This window comes from Lolium rigidum, chromosome 7 (genome assembly GCF_022539505.1).
Source record: "Lolium rigidum isolate FL_2022 chromosome 7, APGP_CSIRO_Lrig_0.1, whole genome shotgun sequence".
Taxonomy (NCBI): domain Eukaryota; kingdom Viridiplantae; phylum Streptophyta; class Magnoliopsida; order Poales; family Poaceae; genus Lolium; species Lolium rigidum.
The window spans coordinates 53,486,254-53,509,385 of NC_061514.1; the positions used below are offsets into that span (position 1 = coordinate 53,486,254).

Sequence of the window (23,132 nt, forward strand, 5' to 3'; positions counted from 1 at the left end):
TGTAAAGAATGATTGTGTTACCTCTGAACATGTACATTTTTATTGTGCACTAACTCTCTAATGAGTTTGCTTGAAGTTTGGTGTGAAGGAAGTTTTCAAGGATCAAGAGAGGAGTATGATATACTATGATCAAGAGGAGTGAAAGCTCTAAGCTTGGGGATGCCCCGGTGGTTCACCCCTGCATATATTAAGAAGACTCAAGCGTCTAAGCTTGGGGATGCCCAAGGCATCCCCTTCTTCATCGACAACATCATCAGGTTCCTCCCCTGAAACTACATTTTTATTCCGTCACATCTTATGCACTTTGCTTGGAGCGTCGGTTTGTTTTTATTTTTGTTTTTGTTTGAATAAAGTTGGATCCTAGCATTCACTTTGTGGGAGAGAGACACGCTCCGCTGTTGCATATGGACAAATATGTCCTTAGGTGTTACTCATAATGTTCATGGCGAAGTTTCTTCTTCGTTAAATTGTTATATGGTTGGAATTGGAAAATGCTACATGTAGTAATGCTAAAAATGTCTTGGATAATGTGATACTTGGCAATTGTTGTGCTCATGTTTAAGCTCTTGCATCATATACTTTGCACCCATTAATGAAGAAATACTTGGAGCTTGCTAATTTGGTTTGCATATTTGGTTTCTCTAGAGTCTAGATAATATCTAGTATTGAGTTTTGAACAACAAGGAAGACGGTATGGAGTCTTATAATGTTTTCAATATGTCTTTTATGTAAGTTTTGCTGTACCATTCATCCTTGTGTTTGTTTCAAATAACCTTGCTAGCCTAAACCTTGTATCGAGAGGGAATACTTCTCGTGCATCCAAATACTTGAGCCAACCACTATGCCATTTGTGTCCACCATACCTACCTACTACATGGTATTTTCCGCCATTCCAAAGTAAATTGCTTGAGTGCTACCTTTAAAACTCCATCATTCGCCTTTGCAATATATAGCTCATGGGACAAAATAGCCTTAAAAACTATTGTGGTATTGAATATGTACTTATGCACTTTATCTCTTATTAAGTTGCTTGTTGTGCGATAACCATGTTCCTGGGGACGCCATCAACTACTCTTTGTTGAATATCATGTGAGTTGCTATGCATGTTCGTCTTGTCCGAAGTAAGGGAGATCTACCACCATATGGTTAAGCATGCATATTGTCAGAGAAGAACATTGGGCCGCTAACTAAAGCCATGAATCATGGTGGAAGTTTCAGTTTTGGACACATATCCTCAATCTCCAGTGAGAATAATAATTGTTGTTACATGCTTATGCATTAAAGAGGAGTCCATTATCTGGTTGTTCATGTTGTCCCGGTATGGGTGTCTAAGTTGAAGAATGATCAAAAGTGAGAAATCCAATGCGAACTTTCTCCTTAGACCCTTGTACAGAGCGGCATGGAGGTACCCCATTGTGACACTTGGTTAAAACATGTGCATTGTGATGATCCGGTAGTCCAAGCTAAGTAGGACAAGGTGCGGGCACTATTAGTATACTATGCATGAGGCTTGCAACTTGTAAGATATAATTTACATAACTCATATGCTTTATTACTACCGTTGACAAAATTGTTTCATGTTTTCAAAATAAAAGCTCTAGCACAAATATAGCAATCGATGCTTTCCTCTTTGAAGGATCATTCTTTTATTTTTATTGTTGAGTCAGTTTACCTATCTCTCTCCACCTCAAGAAGCAAACACTTGTGTGAACTGTGCATTGATTCCTACATACTTGCATATTGCACTTGTTATATTACTCTGTGTTGACAATATCCATGAGATATACATGTTATAAGTTGAAAGCAACCGCTGAAACTTAATCTTCCTTTGTGTTGCTTCAATACCTTTACTTTGATTTATTGCTTTATGAGTTAACTCTTATGCAAGACTTATTGATGCTTGTCTTGAAGTACTATTCATGAAAAGTCTTTGCCTTATGATTCACTTGTTTACTCATGTCATTACCATTGTTTTGATCGCTGCATTCATTACATATGCTTTACAAATAGTATGATCAAGATTATGATGGCATGTCACTTCGAAATTATCTTTGTTATCGTTTTACCTGCTCGGGACGAGCAGAACTAAGCTTGGGGATGCTGATACGTCTCCAACGTATCGATAATTTCTTATGTTCCATGCCACATTATTGATGTTATCTACATGTTTTATGCACATTATATGTCATATTTATGCATTTTCTGGAACTAACCTATTAACAAGATGCCGAAGAGCCGATTCTGTTTTCTCGCTGTTTTTGGTTTCGAAATCCTAGTAAGGAAATATTCTCGGAATTGGACGAAATCTTCGCCCGGGGTCCTATTTTTCCACGAAGCTTCCGGAAGACCGAAGAGTCAACGAAGTGGGGCCACGAGGCGCCCAAACCCTAGGGCGGCGCGGCTCGGGCCCCGGCCGCGCCGACCTGTGGTGTGGGGCCCCCGTGCCCCCTCCCGACTTGCCCTTCCGCCTACTTAAAGCCTCCGTCGCGAAACCCCCGACACCGAGAGCCACGATACGGAAAACCTTCCGGAGACGCAGCCGCCGCCGGTCCCATCTCGGGGGACTCGGGAGATCGCCTCCGCACCCCGCCGGAGAGGGGATTCATCTCCCGGAGGACTCTACACCGCCATGGTCGCCTCCGGAGTGATGAGTGAGTAGTTCACCCCTGGACTATGGGTCCATAGCAGTAGCTAGATGGTTGTCTTCTCCTTGTTGTGCTTCATTGTTGGATCTTGTGAGCTGCCTAACATGATCAAGATCATCTATCTCGTAATTCTATATGTTGTGTTTGTCGGGATCCGATTGATAGAGAATACTATGCTATGGTAATTATCAAGTTATTACATATGTGTTGTTTAAGATCTTGCATGCTCTCCGTTACTAGTAGAGGCTCGGCCAAGTTTTTACTCTTAACTCCAAGAGGGAGTATTTATGCTCGATAGTGGGTTCATGCCTGCATTGATACTCGGGACAAGTGACGTAAAGTTCTAAGGTTGTGTTGTGCTCGTTGCCACTAGGGATAAAACATTGATGCTATGTCTAAGGATGTAGTTGTTGATTACATTACGCACCATACTTAATGCAATTGTCCGTTGTTTGCAACTTAATACCGGAGGGGGTTCGGATGATAACCCGAAGGTGGACTTTTTAGGCATAGATGCGAGTTGGATGGCGGTCTATGTACTTTGTCGTAATGCCCAATTAAATCTCACTATATTTACCATGTCATGTATGTGCATTGTTATGCTCCTCTCTATTTGTCAATTGCCCGACCGTAATTTGTTCACCCAACATGCTTTTATCTTATGGGAGAGACACCTCTAGTGAACTGTGGACCCCGGTCCAATTCTCTTTACTGAAATACAATCTACTGCAATACTTGTGTTTTACTGTTTTCTTTGCAAACATCTTCCACTCGATACGCTTAATCCTTTGTTACAGCAAGCCGGTGAGATTGACAACCTCACTGTTTCGTTGGGACAAAGTACTTTGGTTGTGTTGTGCAGGTTCCTAGTTGGCGCCGGAATCCCTGGCGAGGCGCCGCATCACATTCCGCGACCATCAACCTTCAACGTGCTTCTTGGCTCCTCCTGGTTCGATAAACCTTGGTTTCTTTCTGAGGGAAAACTTGCCGCTGTGCGCATCATACCTTCCTCTTGGGGTTCCCAACGGACGTGTACAATCTACGCGCATCAAGCAGCAACTTCAAGCTGATCTCTGATACGTCTCCAACGTATCGATAATTTCTTATGTTCCATGCCACATTATTGATGATACCTACATGTTTTATACACACTTTATGTAGTATTTGTGCATTTTCTGAAACTAACCTATTAACAAGATGCCGAAGTGCCAGTTCCTGTTTTCTGCTGTTTTTGGTTTCAGAAATCCTAGTAACGAAATATTCTCGGAATCGGACGAAATCAACGCCCAGGTTCCTATTTTTCCCGGAACCATCCAGAACACACGAGAACCGCCAGAGAGGGGGCACAGGGCCACCAAACCCTAGGCCGGCGCGGCCAAGGGGGGGGCCGCGCCGCCCTATGGTGTGGCCCCCCTGTCAGCCCTCCTGCACCGCCTCTTCGCCTATATAAAGCCTCCGTCGCGAAAACCCTGAGGCGTTCGACGAAACCCACAGAAACCTTCCAGAGCCGCCGTCATCGCGAAGCCAAGATCTGGGGGACAGGAGTCTCTGTTCCGGCACGCTGCCGGAGCGGGGAAGTGCCCCGGAAGGCTTCTCCATCGACACCGCTGCCATCTCCACCGCCATCTTCATCACCGCTGCTGCTCCCATGAGGAGGGAGTAGTTCTCCATCGAGGCTCGGGGCTGTACCGGTAGCTATGTGGTTCATCTCTCTCCTATGTAGTTCAATACAATAATCTCATGAGCTGCCTTACATGATTGAGATTCATATGATGATGCTTGTAATCTAGATGTCATTATGCTAGTCAAGTGAGTTTTACTTATGTGATCTCCGGAGACTCCTTGTCCCACGTGTGTAAAGGTGACGAGTGTGTGCACCGTGTGGGTCTCTTAGGCTATATTTCACGAAGTACTTATTCACTGTCGAAGAGCGTAGTGAAGTGCTTATTTATATCTCTTTATGATTGCAATGTGCATCGTATCACAATTTATCTATGTGCTACTCTAGTGAAGTTATTAAAGTAGTTTTATTCCTCCTGCATGTGTGCAAAGGTGACAGTGTGTGCACCGTGTTAGTACTTGGTTTATGCTATGATCATGATCTCTTATAGATTGCGAAGTTAACTATTGCTATGATAATATTGATGTGATCTATTCCTCCTACATATGCATGAAGGTGACAGTGTGCATGCTATGTTAGTACTTGGTTTAGTCTTTTGATCTATCTTACACTAAAGGTTACTTAAACATGAGCATTATTGTGGAGCTTGTTAACTCCGGCATTGAGGGTTCGTGTAATCCTACGCAATGTGTTCATCATCCAACAAAAGTGTAGAGTATGCATTTATCCGTTGCGTTATGTGATCAATGTTGAGAGTGTCCACTAGTGAAAGTGTAATCCCTAGGCCTTGTTCCTAAATACCGCTATCGTTACTTGTTTACTTGTTTCTATCGCGTTACTACTGCTGCAATACTACCACCATCAACTACACGCCGGCAAGCTATTTTCACGGCACCGTTGCTACTTGCTCATATATATTCATACCACCTGTATTTCACTATCTCTTCGCCGAACTAGTGCACCTATTTGGTGTGTTGGGGACACAAGAGACTTCTTGCTTTGTGGTTGCAGGGTTGCATGAGAGGGATATCTTTGACCTCTTCCTCCCTGAGTTCGATAAACCTTGGGTGATCCACTTAAGGGAAAACTTGCTGCTGTTCTACAAACCTCTACTCTTGGAGGCCCAACACTGTCTACAGGAAAGGAGGGGGAACGTAGACATCAATCTCGTTGAGCATTTGTGGAGGATCAAAGGAAATACCGTGGCACCTTGATGTAGCATCTACCCCTATTTATTATATTTGTTTACTTGTTTTATTGTTTGTTGTAATTTAATTTGAAAACAATCCTCGCAAACATTTTTATCCATATGCTATATTTGATAAATGGTTCTGTGTTAAAAAGAAGTATTTTAAATGTTTGGGGGCGGCGTTTGGGGGACGCGGCTGGGGAGTATGAAACAACGTTGTTGTGGGAACTTGCTCAACCCTCTAGGGGTGGCATATCTCATATATATATAGGGGAACATCGTACATATACACGTATAATATAGAGACAGCTATACAAAGTCTAACACCCCCCCTCAATCTCAACTCACTCCTGATGTAGCATGAAGGTTGAGATTGCGCCTACAGACCTCAAACATGGGCAAAGGTAGAGGCTTGGTGAAGATGTCCGCAAGTTGATCCTTTGATGAGATAAACTTGACTTGTAGTAGCTTCTTCGAGACACGTTCCCTCACAAAATGAAAATCAATCTCTATGTGCTTGGTCCGTGCATGAAACACCGGATTAGATGAAAGAAACATGGCACCGATGTTGTCACACCAAAGGACCGGTGGACGAGGTTGAGAGACACCCAATTCCTGAAGAAGGGACTCAACCCATATGAGCTCAGCGGTTGCATCAGCAACCGCCTTATATTCGGCTTCGATATCGCTGCGAGAAACAGTGGCTTGCTTGCGTGCTCTCCGGGCGATCAAATTAGGACCTAGGAACACAGACATAACCCCCGTGGATCGCCCGTCGTCCGGACACCCAGCCCAATCAGCATCGGAGAACGCAGACAGAACCCCCGATGAACTAGCCCGGAGATGAAGACCAAACGAGGACGTGTGGTCGACATAACGCAAGATGCGTTTGACAGCAGACCAATGCACATCGGTAGGAGCATGCAAATACCGGCACACTCGTTGACAGGCATAGGACAAGTCCGGACGTGTGATGGTCGGATATCGCAAGCCACCAACAATACTCGCGATACTCCGTGGCATCCTCGGAAGATAAGATAACACCATCGGTGGCCGAGAGCTTGTCCGTAGAAGACATGGGCGTGGGCGACATCTTACACTTGAGCATACCAAGCACGGCGCAAGAGATCCGAGAGAATACTTCTTCGAGTGAGAGCCGGACCGATAGACTGATGAGCAACCTCAATTCCCAAGAAGAAGTGCAATTGACCCAAATCTTTGACAGCAAAATCAGCACCAAGAGCAGAAATGAGAGCAGTAGCAGCTATCGGTGAAGAGCTGACCAAGATAATATCATCAACATAGACCAGTAGATACATAGTCACACGGGGTCGCTGAAACAGAAACAGCGATGTGTCAGCCTTCGAGGGGATGAAGCCATGAGTATGAAGAGCGAGAAGCCGGACGAGCATGCCAAGCCCGCGGTGCTTGCTTCAATCCATACTGAGCCTTAGTCGGTCGACACGGATGATGTGGCCGATCAGGACTAACAAATCTCGGGGGCTGCCGCATGTAGACTTCTTCCTCAAGAAGACCATGAAGGAATGCATTCGAACATCCAGCTGTCGAAGACACCAACCGCGGGAGACCGCCAAAGACAGGAGGAGCCGAATGGTGGTAGGCTTGATGACGGGACCGAAGGTGTCCTCATAGTCAAGCCCATGACGCTGTTTGAATCCCTTGGCAACAAGACGAGCTTTGTAGCGCTCGATGGAGCCGTCGGCATGTTTCTTCACTTTGAATACCCACTTTGAGTCAATGCTTGTTGACACGTGGGGGAGGAGGAACAAGCGTCCGGGTCTCATTCGAAGAAGAGCTCGATACTCCTGCTCCATAGCAGCCCGCCAATGGGGAATGGTCATAGCGGCTTGATAAGCTGCGAGGTTCGAGCGGTGGGATCATCCACGAGCATGAGCCATGCAAGCTGCCAGCCACGCAACAGTGCCATCGGTGCGCTCCTTAGGGCAAACAATGCCGCTGCGACTGCGCGTATGAGGACGCGAGGCAGCAGGTACGGGTGGAGGCGGTGCTGCCGGTGATGAAGACGCCGACGATGAAGGCGACAGGGAGGCAGGCGCGGCCGACCCAGGCGTAGTGGGCGGCGACAAATGCCGACCGAGGGCGGACCCGGGCGAAGCAGGGGAGTCGCCACCCGAGGCGGCGTCGAGGGCGACGAGGGCTTAGGTCCAGGCGAGCACGGCCCGGGCGATGAGGAGGCGGGGTGGGCCAGCGGCGACACGGGCTGGGCCGTGCGCGCGGACGCCGTAGGCGTGCCAGGTGAGGAAGCACCAGGGGGCGATGGCGCCATGACGGGCACGGGACCCGGGGCATGCACATGCATGGCCGGATCGACGTGCTGCACCGGGGGAGCAGCGCAGTCGGGAAGAAGCTCCAGGCGTGCTCCGCGACCAATACCTGCACCATGATTAGGCAACAACACGGGCGCATACGCAACATCTTCAAATTGGCCGGGCGAGAATGGAGGATGAATGCATGAGTGTATCGCTAGTGGATGGTTGTGGCATGGTAGAAAATGGGAAAACATTCTCATCAAAAACAACATCTCGTGATATGTAGACACGATTGGTCGGTACATGAAGGCACTTGTAGCCTTTGTGAAGAGAACTATACCCAAGAAATACACATTTTTTAGATCGAAACTCAAGTTTGCGACTATTGTAGGGGCGAAGGTGAGGCCAACAAGCACACCCAAAAACCTTGAGAAATGTGTAGTCAGGAGTTTCATGCAAGAGAAGTTCGATGGGGGTTTTCATATGAAGCACTCGTGTAGGTAGACGGTTAATAAGAAAGCATGCAGTAGCAAATGCATCACTCCAAAACCGAAAAGGTACAGAGGCATGAGCAAGAAGAGTAAGGCCAGTCTCAACTATGTGACGGTGTTTACGCTCAACGGCACCGTTCTGCTGATGTGTATGTGGGCATGAGACACGATGAGAAACTCCAAGCTTGCTAAAGAATGTGTTGAGGTTGCGATACTCGCCCCCCCAATCAGACTGAACATGAATAATCTTATGCTGGAGAAGTCGTTCAACATGCTTTTGAAACTGAACAAATATATCGAACACATCAGATTTGCGCTTAATGAGATAAAGCCAAGTAAAGCGACTATAAGCATCAATGAAACTCACATAATAGTTGTGACCACTAACAGAGGTTTGGGCAGGACCCCATACATCTGAAAACACAATCTCAAGAGGACTCTTTACTTCTCTAGTAGATGAAACAAATGGTAGCCGATGACTTTTGCCTTGTTGACGGGCATCACACACACCTAACTCTTTATTGCTAGACTCTAGTGGCAGCTCATGACGGTGGAGAATATGGCGCACTATGGGAGTGGCAGGATGACCAAGGCGAGAGTGCCACTGTGATGACGATACTCGAATCCCGTCGAAGACACGAGAGAGAGTAGGATCCTCCGAGGCGGTACAACCCTTGGCTTAGGCGACCACTAAGCGTAACGTCCCGGTGGCTCGATCCTTAATAAGAAGATCAAACGGGTGAAATTCACATAGGACATTATTATCAAGAGTGAGTTTTGGAACAGATAACAAATTACGAGTGACCGAGGGAACCCGTAAAACATTGCGAAGATGAAGGCTGTCTACTAGGAAGACTAGTTAAAAGAGATGCTTGGCCAATATGAGAGATGGGCATACCTGCGCCATTGGCGGTGTGAACCTTATCATGACCATAGTAGGGCTGGTGGGTGGTAAGCTTTTGAAGCTCACTCGTCAGATGATCGGTGGCGCCAGTATCCATGTACCACGCAGGATCGATGGGGTAGGACGGAGTGGACCCTCGAACATGCTCCTTTCCCTTAGTCGCGGCAAAGGCGGCGAGGGCGGCGGTGGGAGGGCCAAAGTCGGCGAGCCGAGCCTCGGCGTTCATTGCCCCGCCCATTGTTGCCGATGCCCAGAAAGCTGCGCTGAAAACGGCGGTGGCACTTCGAAGCGAGGTGCCCCGGACGTCCGCACAGCTGACAGACGCGAGTGTCGCCGGCTCGCCCGCCACCCGTGGTCGGTGCAGGGGGTGGGGCGGGTTTGGCCGCCGGCGGGGGCGCCGAACCAGCGCCGGGAGGCGCGGGCGGACGCGGGCCACTGCTGGCCCGGTGCGCCGCGGACCGGTCGGTGATGACACCGGCGGCGCGACGAGCCTCGACGCGCTCGCTCCGTGAACATGAGGCGCGAGTAAAGCTCGTGGGGAGAGCGGCGGCGTCGGGCGCCATTGGCTCGCCTCCGCCAGGTTGTCGTAGTCGGAGTCGAGCCCTTGGATGATGAAGCAGGCGAACTCCTCATCGCGGAGTGGCTGACCAAGCGAGGCAAGCGTATCCGCCACCACCTTGATCTTGTTAAAGTAGGTGGAGGCAGAGGAGTCGAGCTTCTTAATTTCACCGAGCTGCCGACGAAGGGCCATGGTGCGAGAGGTGGAGACGTTGGCGAACGCATGCTCCAGCGTGGTCCAAGCGTCCTTGGAGGTGGCGGCGAAGAGGACGAGACCAGCGACTCCCTCACCTAGGGAGCCCTGGATGGCGGAGAGGATCGCCTGGTCCTGCTCGAACCCACACGCGGTGGTCCGGATTGATGGCGGGGCCGTGCATGGTCATGATCACCCGAGGAGGACATGGAAGAGAACCATCAACATACCCAAGAAGCTCATGGCTGCGGAGCAGCGGCAACACCTTAGCTCGCCGGAACAAATAGTTGTCCGGGGTTAGCCGGATAGTGATCTGGTTGGCGAAGTGAAACGGCGCCACCGGTACCGCGGCCGACCCCGGTGCAGCCGTGGCGTACACGGGAGGCGCGACAGCAGGGGCCGGCGCCAAGGGCGCGGGCATGGGTGGAGGAGGCTGCATCCCGGGCGAGGCCGAGGCAGCGGAGCCCCCCGAGGCCGGCGGCACGACGGAGAGGGCCGTGTCCAACGTCGGAAGGGCGGTGGCGGGTGAACCCGCCGGGGCGGATGTTCCCGGCCGTGGCGGCGCCGAGAGACGCCGTGGAGGCCGCAGACGAGGCGGCGAGAAGGGTGGCCGCGGCGACGGTGCTCGGCAGCGGATGCGGAGCCGAGTACATGGAGCCAACGGCGGTGGTGCCGAAGAACTGCGGCACCTGGGGAGCAAGCGGGGACGGAGGCGAGTTGAGGAGGGCAGCGAGCGATGCGGGAAGAAGCCCGGAGCTCGTGGTGCCCGATGCGGAAGCGGTCATGGTGGGGAGAGGCGGCGGCGCGGCGTGGCGCGTAGGGTTTTAGGCGGCGGCGGCGCTAGGGTTAGGGTAGGCGGATCGGTTTTAGGCTGATACCATATGAAACAACGTTGTTGTGGGAACTTGCTCAACCCTCTAGGGGTGGCATATCTCATATATATATAGGGGAACATCGTACATATACACGTATAATACAGAGACAGCTATACAAAGTCTAACAGGGAGCGACGTTCCCCAAACGCGGCACGAACAAAACACGTCCCCCAAACGCTCAATCCGGCACGGTTTAGGGGACGCTTTGGGGGACGCGGCTGGAGATGCTCTAAAGGATGATTCGGGAGAGAAAATAAAGAACCAGTTGAGAAGAGGAGGCAAGTAACGCAGCTGCAGTGAGCAGTTATGGTTACTTATTATGGGAGGAAGGCGATGGAGCTTCATCCTGACCATTATGCCGCCATCAGCAGTTTCAGATCGGACGATGTATTAATACCTGCAGAAACGGACGTGGATAGCGAACGAGGGGTACGCGCAGGCCTAGAAGGACTGACATGTCGTGTCGCATGCCGGCCGCCGCCGCTGCAGCTGATGACTCCTTAACCGGGATGGGAAAATAATAGAAGGAAGACGAATAGCCCTGTTAAGAAAAGGACGGAATGGGCTAAATCAGCGTTTCCTGGCCCAACGAATCAGGAGCGGGCTAGCTCGATTTCGGGAGAAGCAGCCCTAAAACGTAACAGTGTGCCCATTACCACGACCGGGCGGAGTAAATAATGAGCAAACAACGGTTCGGGATAAGAAGAATCATCTACAGCGTTCATTGGCCAGATTCAACGGTTCAGAATGCCTAATCGCTGTGAGTGCCCCTAACTCGTTCCATTATACTGTTACTCAATTTTTAGGTTGATTTTCTCATTTTTTTTGTGTACCCTTGAATATAAGGTATTTTGAGTTGATATTTTAAAAATCGGTAAAGTATAACATTATCTAATGCATCTAGATATTTGTTTCAGATTATTTTTCAATCTCCATATTGTTGCTTCTGATTTTTCCAAAAAAAAAAGGCTACATGGAGCCCGAGCTCCATTTGTCCACAGCCCTCCCCCTGATTGTACTTTAGTTCCTTACGATGTGATGCAATAATGCAATTGGGTTACTTAGAATCGTCAAACCATCCTGAATTCACCTCCGGGTTTGGATTGTTTGCTATGGAACAAATTTACAACTATAATTAACTTTGCATTTCTTGCAGTCCCGGGTACATCTGGAACAAGTTATTCGAGGAGCAACTTATTTCGTAACATCGTACAGAACACACATGGCAAACCGATCGCGCATCTATCGTTCATACTACCCACATGGAAATCACGCGCCAGAATTATCACACAGAATTATCGCTCATCTGAAAATCAATCACCGAGCTGAAGTTTCAGTTTCAGGGAGTCTGCAGGAGCGAGCTCCCGAGCGCGGCACGGAGGCTGCCGACCTCGTCCTTGGGGAGCACCGCCGTGACGACGCGGCCGCGCCCGTCGGAGTCCGGCTGCACCAGCACGGCGCCCTCCTCGCCGACGCCGGCAATGCCGTACTCCACGTGCGCGGGCCGCTGCCCCTTGATCTCCAGCCCGTACAGGTTCACCTGCTCCATGTCCACGAACGTCAGGTTCGCGCCGTAGATGATCAAGTCCCCGGGGAACCCCGCCACCGCGGCCGTCTCGTCGACCAGGTTCTTGGCCAGCATCGCCGCCAGCTCGGACACGTCGGTCTTCACCGGCGGCGAGCTCGTCTCCACGTATCCGACCTTCTGCTCGTTCGCCAGCGAGTTGCCGCTCCTGGCGGACATGTCGTTCTTCACCACCGTCACGGTCTTCACCTCCTTATTGACCCTGATCTTCGCCACCGTCTGCCACAGGACCGCCGAGATGAGCTCGAAGGCGCCGGCTGAGGCCGCCGACTCCTGCTGCTGCAGCCTCTTGAGCATGGGCTCGGTGACGTGGAAGGAGTAGCACGCCATGTCGACGCCGGTGGGAGCCAGCCAGTAGTCCTCGATGGGCCCGACCTGCCTGATGGAGCGTGGCGGCGCCGCTGCGGCAGGTGCGCGGTCTTGCGGCTCCTTCACAGGGTTGACGGTGATGGCGTCCGGCTTCTTGCCGGCGAGTATCTGAGCCCAGTTGTTGAAGCAGGTGGTCGCCGAGGCCACGTCGCCGATGAGGTGCGCCCAGCTGAACCCGAGCGCCATCGCTCCACATTTGAATTTTGTCACCTGCGAATCATCATTCAGTCAGAACAAAGCACTATTGTTAAAACTGGCGTGACTAGAACTACACGACAGGATTCAGGTTATATGCAGCGACACCGATCGAATTGAAATTTCAAGTAGCTTGAGACTGAAATCGGAAACAGAATTAAGCCTGTCTTTGTTCAGAAAAGAAGCCAAGCAAAATGAACTGCAGAGATTGGATGGAATTAGCTAGATACGATCTGGCCACATAGGTTGAGACACGGTGGTCCTACATGCCAAAAGCTGATCATAATGCACCACCGGTACTGACGGCGATCCATCTAACATTGTTGCCAAACCAACACACACATGTATGACTAACTTAAGTGCTCAAGTACAGGGATTATTGCCCTCTGATGGACCGGAACTTTGAAGGGCTACTGTGGTACTGATACTGGTGGGATCGACGGTAGGGTTGAGATTCAATCTGAGAAGTGGTAGCTGAGATGTGCAATGGAAATTGAATTACGAAAGAAAAGAAGCTGGGTCTCTGTCTGGGAAGCTACACTTGTTCAGAGCAGACGTGGTGCAGTGAATACTATCGATGCTAGTTATTGGAAGACTCGGTACGCAGGACACGATACGGGTAAGTGCAGATGCAGCAATGAATGGTGTACTGTAATCTGTAATCGCACATGATCTCTCCAGACTCATGCTCCAAAACCTTTTCCATCCCGTGTGGCTCAATACCGTGTCCGGCGCCCCGAGATCATCCCCGTCCCATAGAGCACATGTTGAACGCGCCTAATGCAACATGGTGACGACGTGGCGAGTGGCAGGCCAGCCATGTCATAAACACATTGGATGTGTGCCGGTTTCCTAGGCGTGCCTAGTGGGGTGTCTTGTCGCCGTCGCACAGGGGTGGTGTGGCGTGACATGACGGGATAGTGCCGGTGTTAATGCGCGCCACGTACCGCTCCCTCACGTGTCACCATCATTAAATTCACCTCGGGCGACACTCTCTCTTCCAGTGGCGGAGTCAGCGTATAAAGAATGGCGTACAAAGCAGACTAAAAGTTATAGTACTTATATGTCTCCTAATTTACTTGATGTTTATTGCTCTACATGTGAACTAGATATAGACATACAAGCTTATGCCAAAAATAATGGGTGTACATTTGTACACCCATGTACTGATTTCCCTCCGCACATGCTCTCTTCACACACCCTCCACGACTCGCCTCATTAGAAAACCCTAGAGCCACCCTGCACCAAGAGACATAACCATCATCGCCATGTCGAACTGCCGCACCAGTGGAAGTGTCACGGACGGCTTTGCGCCACGCGGCCTAACCATCTCTGTGGCATGGGCTCTTTACAGCGTGCGGTACCTAGTCCCGCCAGACATGCACCTGCCAAGTGGCGCTGGACCCAGCGACGCCGTCAAGGACGAGTCGGACCAGCACGGGAAGCGCGGGAAGAACGAGGTCGAGTACTACTATCGCGACGGCCGCCATAGCCACGGTTAGATTAGTTTAGTTAAATTTCATTCAGAATGCGTAAAATATTATCAAATGTGGATGAAATTTTAAATTATGGTTTAAACTTGTTGTTTAAAAAAAATTGGGGACACGGCTGGGAACAGCCGAACAGGGCTGATGTGACATTGTGCCGCAACGTCCATAGATGTGATACTTTTGCCGTACGTCGTTTGGAGGCTTGACTGGAGGAAGTTTTTAACACCAAACACTTCAATAACCAATACATGAGGGAATGTTGGGACAAACATTGCAAGCACCGGTGCTAGTGGGATCAAAGCAAATTCAGGTCGATTTTCTTTGTTCTCCCTTTGGTACAAGTACGTGATGGATTGACGGGTAGTTGGGATTCAATCTGAGATGTGTGCAAGGGAAATTGAATCGCAGAAGCGTTGTGTGATTGTGTCTACAGTACTCTCTCTGTGATGACAAGGTGCATTCATTCTTGTCCTAGACGTGTTGCAGTTAATACTGTCGACACCTACTGTCAGACTCGGTTACGCTGGACAAGGTACGGGTAAAGGCGCGGCATGAATGATGTACTAACATGGTGTATATAGGAGTATCCAGAGTAGATCAGTAGAACAGTAGTATAAGTTTGCACTTTTTAAATGGTAATTTTGGACATTTTTCGCCTTTACATGACGAATTCACCGCGTCCTAGGCAGCTATAGCGAAGGTGGAAAGGGTGGATCAATGGAGATCCCTCATCAGTTCATCGCCACAACTCACCGTGGAAGAATATCTAGTCGGCAAAACCCTGATCGCGCACGAAACTGGCTCATTTGCTTCGCGTGATCAATTTGCTTCTGTGCCGCGAACACTTGAAGAAGAAGAGCGTGTGCAAAACGACCATTCAGCGATCAGTTTTGCCCCCAGCAGCAACCACAGGGCAGCAATAAAAGCTTCCGATTTCGTGGTCGATCGTCAGTGTTCTAGCATAAGTTTTTGATGGCTACAGCTATGGCCGCAGCTGCGAACTACACCGAAAGCTACGTCTCCATGGCTCATCGATCCCATGTCGCGGCCCAACCAACCAAATCGCCGACGGAGACCACGCGAAGTAGCAAGTAAAGAACTGTGTGCAACGATTTTTTTTCCTGATAATGTTTAAAATCCCCATGATCAAACCGCGAAGATTCAACAGCTGAGCTTGTTTAATCTATGAATTCGTTATCGAGATGCGACAAGGTTGGGTGGAAATTCACTAGTGGTGGAATGAAGCAAGGGTCAACGGTTTACCTGGACGTAGAGCAGCGGGGAGAAGAAGAGCTCCGGGCCGAGCACCTTGTCGTAGCAGAGCTGCGCGACGCGGTCGACGTCGTCGTCGCGGAGCCACTCGTCGAGGCTCCGGCCGCACTGCGCCTCCACGATGCGGACGCCGCAGTCGTTGCACTTGACGTACGGCCTGCGCGACGCGCCTCCCCCGTCCTCCTGCTGCTGCTGTGGCTGGTCGTCGGCGGGGCGGCGGACGCGGCCGGCGACGGGGTAGTAGGCGTCGAGCCAGGGGAACATGGGGTCCTTGAGCACCTTGGTGGTCACCCCGCGCACGGCGTCCCCCGCCGCGTAGTAGTACGCCCCGCGCAGGTAGTGCAGGCGGAACGCCAGGTCGGGGTCCGCCAGCCCGTAGCTCTCCACCTCCGTCACCGAGCTCGGCACCACCGTCGACAGCCGGTGCCCGTGCACCGCGCCGCCCGCCGCCGCCGCCGACTCCGTCTCCAGACCCATGCCGATCGCGCCGCGCAACCGCTGCTGCCTACGTAGGAGTACTTGTGCTGGCTGAGAGCTAGCTTGGGCCGGTGGGACGCGTGTAGTGGCGTATATATCGCGAGATCAGATGGCACACGACAGCTCCTCCTTCGCCGGTACCGTGGCTGGCTGGGGAGGACGAGCACGGGCAGGGGGTTTAAATACGGCTGGGATGAGGTGGTTGGGGAGGTGAAGAGCGGGCGGTGACGGATGAATGGAGTCCACTGTGGTGTGGTGTCGACGGCGGGCGAGGTGTGCGCATGTCCGGCCCGATCGGTTTACGGTTGCGGGCGCCGCCGGTGAGAATTGATTGCCGGCCGGCGCACTGTTTTGCCTGGCTGTTTCTCTGAATTCTGGTTCCTCGATGATGGTCCTCATCTCATCTGTCCAAGGATGGATCGAGGAATGTAGTACAAGTACACCACCAGTGCCCAGTGGGATTGGATCTGGGTCTGGGAATCTCTGATCGGACCGATGCAACGCGGTGTCGGCGGCGCAATAGTAGCGGCGGCGACGGTGGCGTCTATCTCGTTCAGCGGAGGCCGTAGCAGCTGGTACCACGGAAAGCAAGAGGCGGTGGGCGCTGTTCAAGCCTTGAAGGTCACGTGAAGGCATGGCCCGTTGCAGCGTGAAGCAGCTGAGATCTGTACCCACCCAACTAGGACCAAATCGGACCATGTAGGCTGGCAAGTTTCAGAATGACACTAACAGAAAATTGACTGCGCTGTCGATCTCCATTTTGTTTCGTATACTGTACTTTGTTTTGTCATAACTCTTTTGTATGTAAAGGCTGCCAATATTTGATGCAACATTTCTTTTGCTGATACTTGTGATGTACCCGGGCATGGGCAGCCCGGCCCGGCCCGGGCCTAGGCCCAACCCGAAAATATAGGTTGAGCTTGAAATCTCGGCCTGACAACCGGGCCGAGCTTGCGTAGCCCAAAAACATGGTCTAACGAAGCGGCCCAGCCCACGGGCCCGGTGGGCTTTTTAATTAGGTTGGGCCTGGTTAGGGCCTAGTTTAATTCTGTTAGGCTTTTCTTGGCCCAGCCCAACGCATGCTCATTGCCCAGGTATACTTGGCGACATACTTGGCCATACCCTAGGGCAAACCGCCCGGAAGAAAACTTGGCCCAAGCACAACCCCAACCCAAAAGCCCATTTGGCCGACGGGCAAGACATTTTCCTTAATGCGCCCAACTAAGAAGCACAAGCTCGGCCTAGCTTTCGGGCCTAAATCTGTTCGGGAGTTTCGGGTGGACCTACCCATGCTTGGCAAAGGTTATAACTTATTAAAGTTTTTTTTTGGCATTGACCAGGCATAAGAGGATTGTTTTTGGGGATGCGTTTTGGGTTCAGAGAGCCTATGCTGAAGAGTTAATGCATTAACATGATTTTTCTTTAGAATTCTTTTTGAATTGTTTTCTCTAGCAATACATGCACATAGTTGTATATATATAAGTTTCCCGTGAGCAAAGTAAATGTAGTGTCATAAGGCCATTTACATGTGCTGAAATACATATTTGTTTTGCATTTTTTTTTACATTTTTATGATTCATAATTACATTTCTTAAGTTAATTGTTTTGTTGTTAGTCAATGTGAACATAATTATTTGTGTATACTGAACACAATTACTATGCATCCTAGGTGCTGAGCATGGTGCACTTATTAGGATGGACCAAGCTTGTCATGGCCTATCGCATAAATCACGAGTCGACAACAGCCCATCCAACAGCTTCCGATTTTTCTTTCTCCTGAACCAAAATTGAGGATATGATAGAAATACAAATTCCATGGTAGCTTCTCCTTTTGTGCAGAAATATAGCTTTTTAGAAAACATGTCTATGCTTTTGCACACGGTCTCCGTGTGGTTAGCTCGGCCTCTGTCACCCTCCATGATCCACATGGAGCTCACCTTGTCTCTTTCTAACGAGCACTTGCCAGTCTTAGATGTGCACTTCTTTTATCGTGATGTCAACAAACAAAAAAACAAATGTTGCCTAGATCATCTAGTCGATCACGGGCACACATTTGGCAGGGTTCCCATGGTTGGCCACCCTCACTTGGGACGGCGAAGCCTCCGCGGCGTCCTATGACGAAGCACCTCTTTCGTTGGTGGTGTCACCGCCGTATGCAGGTCTTTAACTTCCACGTCGAGCACCAACGTGTTGTCGTGAATGAGGTTGTTTAGGTGCGGCAAGCGATAGTTGGGCATGTGGTGCTAGAGAATCTAAACACCGACTACTTGGACGAGCTTCTCTGATTATCCGATAACAAATTTACGGCGTAGGCAAGGACGTGAGGAACTTATGCCAATAATACGACAGGTGAATACGGAAGGATTTGTATTATGATGGTATTCTTAGATTATTTTAGGGAACAACATATAGCACAGAGGCAGAAAAATTGAGGCACCGTTGGATGGTTGCCTCGCACTCGCGACGCACACAAATATATGAAGTTGCAAAATAAATGCCATAAAAGCGGGCCAATGACACGACAAACTATTGCTTACCTACTTGTAACAAAACCGAGTGAGGTCATTGCAACAATATGGACACTACTTGTTGTATTGTTGGCACACTTTTTAATAAATAAAATGAAATTTCATAAACATATTGAACTACTTTTGTGAAAATACACATACTTGTATTTTTTACGTATGCAAAGTTTCATGAAGAAAATATGGCTGTTATGCCGTTTGTAGGAAAAGCAAAAAGGATATTATAATAAAGCTCCTTTTTTGAATCAAAAGTGTTTTTCATTGCTCTGCGGTCAGACACAACCACCACTCAAGTTTGCTCCACGGCCATTTCCACCATCTTGGAGGGGACAAACGGTTGGGCTGGAGGCCAGTGCATCCGAGTTCGGAGACACACGTGATAACCGCGAAGCAGATTTGTGTGTGCAACGTACAATAAACAAAGCAGAGGTTGGGAGTTGGGGAATTGATCGTCATTACTAATTTAGCATTTCCTAGCCAGCTTAAATTTGTCAAATAAGCATGACACCGACGTGAACAGAGGACGACACATCCCCATAGCTAGACATGATTTTTTTTTTTTTTCCATTTGTGTTGGTTAGACACAAATGAATGAAGTCTAATCTAATGGACAAAGAATCGACCGCATTAAACCAGTGTTAGTGACCAGGAGGAGCTGTGCCTATCAGAATTCAGATCCACGGATCAACCACCGTAATCAAAAGCTTTGACCGTTGTTCTATCAAAAAATTGATGATTAGCTTTCGCTAGTAGTACATTACAATTGCAGTAGTTTCAGGATCAACAACGGGGGTGTAGCTCATATGGTAGAGCGCTCGCTTCGCATGCGAGAGGCACGGGGTTCGATTCCCCGCACCTCCATTACGCTTTTTTGCTAATTAATCAGCCTCCTCCAAATTTCTGAATAGTCCGCCTTTCGTTCTCGAAAACGTATTCTATCCCCGAGCACGCCGGCTCCATTCCGTTTTCCGCCTCCACCTCGTGGCAGATCGCACCGTTCATTTCCCATCCTACGGCTCACAAGGCCTCCACGGCACCAGCGTGCGGCGCCGTCTCCTCCCGCAAGAAAGTGTGCCCCAAAAAGAACTGCCGAGGAAAAAAGCTCAAAATAAAGCGAGACCTGACAGAGAAGGGGGAAGGGAAGGGCGACGAAGCCGCGGCCGCCATGGACGGGGAGCTGGATGAGGGCATCCGCAAGCTCGCGTGGCTCAACTTCGACTGCTCGAGGAACGAGCTCGGGTCCTGCGTCGCCCGGCTCTCGGAGCTCAAGGTATCCACCCACCCATGGCTCGACTTCCTCGCCCCTTTCGAATTTTCTCAAGGGGGGTTTCAGCGGATTCTGGAGTGGCCTTGACGAATTAACCCGGTGACTACGCGGTTTTGCTGCAGTCTGATGCCTAGGGTTTAGATGTAGATTTTGTGTATTTTTGGCGTTCCGCAGCGCGAAGGATGGGGTTTATGAGCAGGTTTTGGCCTTTTCGGTGATCCTTGGGGAGTTAATTTTTCCGCGGGAATTCGGGATGTGCTTTCGATGCATCCCCGAAATGTCCCAATTGAACTGCGACTGATTAGGGTTTGTGCTACTTGTTGGAAATGAAGAGAGGAATTCTTTTCGATAAAGATGAAGAGAGGAATTGGTGCTAGGGTTTGTAATTTCGGGGATGAGCAGCTCCGTTCCCACATTCACAATGCATTACTGATGGTACTTGCTGGTTTTGAGGGTTCGCGGTAGGAGGGAAATGCTGTGATTTTTTTGTTTTGTTTTGTGGTTTTCCTTCAATTCAGCGTTTATCATCAGACTTGGGAGGTGGATGGATGGGTCCGGAATTCGTGATGTGCTTTCCATAGGTCCCTGCAATTTCCCAACTGTACTGCGATTTGTTAGGGTTTGCGCAACTTGCTGGAAATAAGATGAATTGGGGCGAGTGTTTGCAATTTTGGGGATGTGCAACTCTGCTTCCACATTGACAATGTAATGATGCAGGGCTGGTTCTGGGGGTTTGCAGTAGGACGAAATGCCGTGCTTTTTTTTTGAGGGTTTCCCTTATATTCATCGTTTATCATCAGGTGACACGTCTCTTCCTGTTGTTGATTTCAGATTCTCCTGACAAAGTTTCCTAGCCTGCCACCAACATTTGAGATGACACCTAATGCAGTAGAGGAGCTGAAATTTGCAAGTAAGCACTTGGTTTGGGATATATACATGATGAAACATTCTTATTTCCAGTAAATGTGGGATCCTGAATCAGTTTAAGAGAATTGCTCCTGTACAATGTAACCTAAAATGCTGCATATTCAGTTCCATCCAATTCGAAGTTGCTATATAGCTTAAGGTTTTTTGGGATACTTAGTTCAGGTTGTATGTGTGCTCACTAGTCATGGATTGCAACGAAAAGTCTACAAAGCATTCTGCTGAAGAGAACATTGTCATAAGTAATAACTGAAACTCTTCTTTACACTGTTCTGGAAAACTCTGTTCACGTTTTTCTTGATGCTGCATTTTTGCATTGCAGTTTATCAAGTGTGTAGTGGGTAGTTGTGGGTAAGCATCCATGTTTTTGTATAAATTTGTTTGGTGACTTAATTGTGAAACTTTCAGGGGCTGTGTACGAGTTTGCTGTTATCTTGAGCATGGAAATGAAAGACCAAGAAGCATTTGAGAGGGACTTGGTCCAACTAAAAGGTTTCTACATGGATACAAGGTTTCTTTCCTACTTTAACTCAGTTTGGCCCTATGTACTGTATAGATTTATCCTATGTAAGCAAGCATTTTTAATTTCTTTCTAACTTATTTTTCTCTTGCGATCACATTTATATTTTTTCCCTGAACATCACGTTGACAGTTGAAACATTCAGATCATGGACATACATTTATTGATACAATCTACTTCATTCTGGTGGTAGTTGTGACCATTAACTGTAGGTTTAATCTGTGGCCATTAACAGAACCTGTGAGGTGCCAGCAGAACATCCTTGATATAAATAGTAAATACAAAGATTAAGATTCCTCTCTTCAACAGTCTCAATATTTGTCACTTGTCAAGCTGTCGTTGTTAGGAATACATTTGTGTTAATTGGCCTCCTGGACTTTACGAGCATAGTTATGTTGTGGCTAAATGCTGCTGAAGATTTCTACATATATATTGTATTTTTGAACGCTGTATTTTCTGAAATAATGTTTGTTGAGTGCTATTTATACCAGTTTTTCTTTGTGATTGTTCATCAGAGGCATGATCCCTCCCTCACCAGATGAATACCCAATATTGGGGCTTAATCTTATGAGGCTTCTGGCTGGGAACAGAATAGCCGAATTCCACACTGAGCTGGAACTTCTGCCCTTGGGAGCCCTACACCATCCTTGCATCAAATATGCAGTAGAGCTTGAGCAAGCCTTTATGGAAGGGACCTACCGATTGATCAATGATCGAAAAGCTGTGCCACATGAGTCATACCGCTACTTCATGGACCTTCTTGCTGAAACTATCAGGTGAATGAATTTACATTATCCTTTCTACTTGGCTTCTGTGGTGAATTTCCTGATTGTGTGTGTTCTCTACGTGTTCCTTTGCAGAGATGAAATAGCTGATTGCAGTGGTCAGGCATATGATCACTTGCCAGTGAATGATGCCATGGAAATGCTGATGTTCTCCTCTGACCAGCAGCTTCTGGAGTACATATCAGAGGTAAATGCTCTTTTATCTTTTCTGTCCCCATCATCATGTTTCAATATGAGAAATGATTTAAGGGTGGCATCCACATCTTGTTAAAGGCATGAGTGCATCCACTAAGCTGCTGCTCTACTGGCTAAACCAGATAATAGATTTTCTGTACCACTTCTGAGTTCTGACCATGCAAGTACTCCTGTTGATGGCAGAGGCAACATGAATGGGAGGTTCAGAACTGTTCGGTTCTTTTTCACATGGCGAAGTCCCAACCTCGTGTCGGCGTACACTCGTTTAAGCTGATCAAGCAATCTCTTTGCTATGCGCAGGAGCTGGAGCAGGTAGTGTAATTTGCAAAGCAAGGTGGACTTTGTTCTGATGTAGGTAGTCCCTTCCTAGGCAACGATGAACTTAGGCAGCCATGTTTCGTGATTTGCGTTTTCTTCCCTACTCAAATGGTGGAATTTCTGTTAGAAACACTGCTGGTGGCTGCTTGAGGTGCTAAACTCAGCACTGTATTTTCGTGTCAGTGTTGACCCTGTCTAAGCTAAAGATATGTTCACTTGCAGTCTAATGCTTCTGGTAAATTCAGTTCATTTCAGTTGGGTGTATTTTTAACTCAACCTGAATGTTTTGTTGGCTTGTCGAATTATCACGGTGAGCTAGTGGCCGTCAAAGTCAATTTCCGTAGAAATATTTGGAAACATTCAGGACGTTGAGACCTTTTTACACCACAACTCACCGCCCCTAAGAATTTCAGTTAGTAGCAAAAATCACTGTACATAGGGCA

General features: G+C 48.8%; 2 protein-coding genes and 1 non-coding gene across 3 annotated transcripts; 2 read left to right on the top strand and 1 right to left on the bottom strand.

Annotated features, from left to right (window-relative positions):
* Positions 1 to 11,834: 11,834 nt before the first annotated feature.
* Positions 11,835 to 16,300, bottom strand: LOC124679304 (protein ECERIFERUM 26-like). Its single transcript, XM_047215086.1, has 2 exons — positions 15,670 to 16,300; positions 11,835 to 12,931 (listed from the first exon to the last, which is right to left on the bottom strand). Exons 1-2 carry the CDS (start codon positions 16,153 to 16,155, stop codon positions 12,107 to 12,109), a joined length of 1,311 nt encoding a protein of 436 aa, XP_047071042.1. The 5' UTR covers positions 16,156 to 16,300; the 3' UTR covers positions 11,835 to 12,106.
* Positions 16,301 to 19,468: 3,168 nt separating this feature from the next.
* Positions 19,469 to 19,541, top strand: TRNAA-CGC. The gene has a single exon. It is a non-coding gene; the product is annotated as a tRNA-Ala (tRNA).
* A 255-nt stretch (positions 19,542 to 19,796) lies between these two features.
* LOC124678122 (26S proteasome non-ATPase regulatory subunit 8 homolog A-like) lies at positions 19,797 to 22,845 on the top strand. The gene is made up of 6 exons (XM_047214047.1): positions 19,797 to 19,950; positions 20,779 to 20,857; positions 21,280 to 21,382; positions 21,907 to 22,167; positions 22,252 to 22,363; positions 22,555 to 22,845. The coding sequence occupies exons 1-6, from the start codon at positions 19,846 to 19,848 to the stop codon at positions 22,690 to 22,692; spliced, it is 798 nt and encodes a 265-aa protein (XP_047070003.1). The 5' UTR covers positions 19,797 to 19,845; the 3' UTR covers positions 22,693 to 22,845.
* Positions 22,846 to 23,132: the final 287 nt, after the last annotated feature.

Coding starts and splice junctions, on each gene's coding strand:
- LOC124678122 (XM_047214047.1), top strand. CDS start 19,846: ATGGACGGGGAGCTGGATGAGGGCATCCGCAAGCTCGCGTGGCTCAAC. Junction 22,168..22,251: donor CTTCTTGCTGAAACTATCAG/GTGAATGAATTT, acceptor GTTCCTTTGCAG/AGATGAAATAGCTGATTGCA. Junction 22,364..22,554: donor TTCTGGAGTACATATCAGAG/GTAAATGCTCTT, acceptor TGTTGATGGCAG/AGGCAACATGAATGGGAGGT.
- LOC124679304 (XM_047215086.1), bottom strand. CDS start 16,155: ATGGGTCTGGAGACGGAGTCGGCGGCGGCGGCGGGCGGCGCGGTGCAC. Junction 12,932..15,669: donor CCCCGCTGCTCTACGTCCAG/GTAAACCGTTGA, acceptor GATGATTCGCAG/GTGACAAAATTCAAATGTGG.